The following is a 3,269-nucleotide window of genomic DNA, read 5'->3' on the forward strand; positions in this document are numbered from 1 at the left end:
AGGGAAAGAAGCTGGTGCTACTCGCCGTTTTGATCCCTAAGATACTGTTGTGCACCTTAAAGCACAGAAACCACAGTTCCAGTAGTGTTCAGGTGGTATGTTGCCGTCACTTTGTCTGTAGCAGCCTCAGATTGTGTTCAGAAAGGTTTACCTGCCCCATCCTGTTACTCACCTGGGCACATTTTACTCCCAGTGATGCTTTGTTGCCGTTGCCATATGCTGAGAGGAGAGGTGTTTGATACGGCAGTGGCTGGGTGGGCGTGAGGAGGCTGGAGTTTGCTCGTTAAAGCCATTCGTCGGTTTGTGGTGTCTCCTAGGTATCCTTCTTTGTCAAAGCAGACTTTTGCCAGAGATGCTGTTGGACTCCATGCTAGAGGTGAAAGATAGCAGTGTCCTCCATGCAGCAGTGGGGCACATAAGTTTTCAGCCTAAGATTGAACTGGAAGTTCAAGGTCTTTCATTTCCCTGGGATAATCCCATCAGTTGCCCTTGACTCGTTTCAGAGTGCTTGACCCAAGTGCTGCTTCTGCCCTGGCATGTGCAAAGGCTGTTGAGTTCGGGGGGGAGGGTAAGCAGATTAGACGAGTCAATCGTCTCTGGGTTGCATGTGATTTTGAAATGCCAGCCTTACCTCTTCCAGGCTGGGATTAAGGGATTTGCCATAGCAATTTGTTAAAATAAAGAGGGATGAAGCCTAGGTGGCACACTAATAAATTGCTTAAAGCTGATTTTTATGGACTGGAATGAGATGGGAAATTATAAACAAGATTTGGGTCATAGCTTTTTGCCACACGCTTGTTTTTAAGAGGATTTGGGGGGGTCCCATCTAAGTACAGGTGAAGAGCAATTTAGAGATACGCTGGCTGCAGATCCACGTTGCTGCACACCTTGTTGAGCTGAACTCATAGGTAGCAGTTCTAGAGCCCTTCTGGTGGTGGTTTCCTCTTGCTTCGCCTTAGCAAGCAGCAGCAGTCTGAGGCCTGGCACGCGTCATGCCCAAAGGCAGAGGACTGATGGGTATTTGTCTATCCGGTGCAACGCAGCGGCAGATGGCTCCCGCGCCTTGTAGTGGACGCAGTGCTGGGCTACAATGCGTGGTGAAGTGAGGGCCACGTGAGCACGTGTAAGCTGTAAAAATGGAGGGATGACCCTGGGAGGGGATGTTGGAGCTGTCTGGCTTGACCAGGCAGTTTGAGGGTTGAACGGCTGCATCACTCTTGCTCTGCAGGGGACTGAATTTCACTTTTCATGAGAGATTCTGCCTACTTTGTATTTACTCAGTTGTTCCAAATTTCTAGAACTTAATTCAGTGTCAAAGCAACTTTGAAGCTGCCATTTCACTCTTTGTTGGAAGAGTGGAAAAATCAGGTAAAATGAAGCAATTACGTAGAGCCTTTGATGCAGCAATGCAGCAAGGTGATCTCTGAGGCAGGTCTGTAGGAATCTCTCTTTGGGAATGTGTTAGCTCAGGAAACTTCAGAGGTTAGTGGACCTGTTTCTGACAAACTTTTTTTTTCCATGGACAAAGCCTATTGTACTTATCTCTTTGCGGATGGTACCAAAGCAACCATCATTGTGCCACAGAATCCTCTTCCAGTGACTGTTCTAGGGTGCAAACAGGAAGGCTTTGGGGCTCAGCAGAGAAAGGCCTCTGCACAGAAAAAGCGCTGAGCGGTAGACAAAAGGGGTGATACCACCCAACAGAGTGAACCAGGTGTTGGCTGGCAAAGCTGCGCAGGGACGTACAAGAGGTAATTAGTGCTGCTCCAGCAACCGGTAGAGAGTGAGTCATCACACGCGAAGGCGGGTGAGCTAACTAGGTCAGCACGGATGCGAGATGAATTGTACCACTGGAATATTGCTACGTTTTTCCTTGGAAGGAAGTCACAGTGAAGAGGATGAGGGGGTTAGTGTAAACATTTTGACAGAAACATGGGCAGGTGTCTGTGCTCCCTGGCTGGATTTTGCCATGTAAAGCTGTCACTTCTGTCCCAGCAGTGCCTGGCACTGTCAGGGCTTGCTGGGCCAGGAAGGCAAACTGTGCGGAGCGAAGTCATCCCCATCCGGAGCACATCCTGGTGCTGCTCAGCTTACTGAAATCTAATACCTTGTTTGCTTCTTTCTGTGTTTAATGAGCAGGATGACAAATACTGGGCAAGGCGTAGAAAGAACAACATGGCTGCCAAGCGCTCGAGGGATGCCCGCCGGCTGAAGGAGAACCAGATCGCCATCCGCGCCTCGTTTCTGGAGAAGGAGAACTCGGCTCTCCGCCAAGAGGTGGCCGACCTCCGGAAAGAGCTGGGCAAATGCAAGAACGTCCTTGCAAAGTACGAAGCTCGACACGGCCCCCTGTAAATTCGAGGAGGGGGAGCGGGTTTTTTTCTTTTCTTTTTTCTTTTTTTTTTTTTGTTGCGGGTTGGCATTTGACTAGATGGACAATGTGTTTCCTGTTTGATAGCACCACCCCCAAACCAACCTTTCTGTCTTCAGCACTTTACCAGAAGCAGAAACAAAACTGACTTACGTTATTTTTTTTTGTTTGCGTATGTGTGTACCTGCGTATGTGTGCACATGTGTGTTCACACGTCTGCGCGTGCGCTCGTGCGTGTGCATGTGCATGTGTCTCTGTGTGTATGTGTGTGTGCGTGTGCGTGCGCATCTCAGCACTTCCCATTTTTACAAAGCCCTCTTCAAAGGGTGCCACATTTTTACCTGGACTGATGAGAACCGCCATAGTAAGCTTTTTATTATATTTTTTCAGTGCTGCTTCGGAGTAGGGTTTTTACGTAGGTGTAACCAGTTCCATCCTCCTGATTTACTTGGAAAGATCCCAGTATAAATTATAAAAAAAGGAAAAAAAAAAAAAGAAAAAAGAAAAAAAGTAGATCTCAGTTTTTTGGAGAGTAACAAGCTATTGTTTCAGTATGTCTAATCAGAAGAGTTAACATGCTAATAAAGTGCACAAACAATAATTTAGTACTACACTGCAGAAATATTAATTTATAGATCGCTTTTGTTGTATTTTAAGTTTTGGTGATAACTGTCTTCAGATTTAAAGTGCTGTTAGACCGAGTTAGCGATACTCATGGTAGATCCCATAACGGCTTCTCTGTAGCTCTTAAGGTTCCTTTTCTCTCCGCAGACCCCAGGTAGGAGGCGGGAGCCTCTCGCTAGACACAGAGTGTGTACTTGCACTGTCTGTACCTGAAGCAATAATCCTGTCGTACGCTAGCGCGCATGCTGCCCGGCCGTTCCTAGTGGGCGTAGGA

General features: G+C 47.5%; 1 protein-coding gene across 1 annotated transcript in view; it reads left to right on the top strand.

Annotated features, from left to right (window-relative positions):
- LOC104497171 (hepatic leukemia factor) overlaps window positions 1–2,355 on the top strand; it is a gene marked incomplete at its 5' end in the record, with an annotated part of 3,361 nt that extends 1,006 nt beyond the window's left edge. Inside the window, one exon of the mRNA XM_010140385.1 lies at window positions 2,140–2,355. Within this exon, the coding sequence (XP_010138687.1) occupies window positions 2,140–2,355 (216 nt within the window). The remainder of the gene's footprint in view (window positions 1–2,139) is intronic.
- Between the last annotated feature and the right edge of the window lie 914 nt (window positions 2,356–3,269).

This window comes from Buceros rhinoceros, unplaced genomic scaffold (genome assembly GCF_000710305.1).
Source record: "Buceros rhinoceros silvestris isolate BGI_N320 unplaced genomic scaffold, ASM71030v1 scaffold32617, whole genome shotgun sequence".
Taxonomy (NCBI): domain Eukaryota; kingdom Metazoa; phylum Chordata; class Aves; order Bucerotiformes; family Bucerotidae; genus Buceros; species Buceros rhinoceros.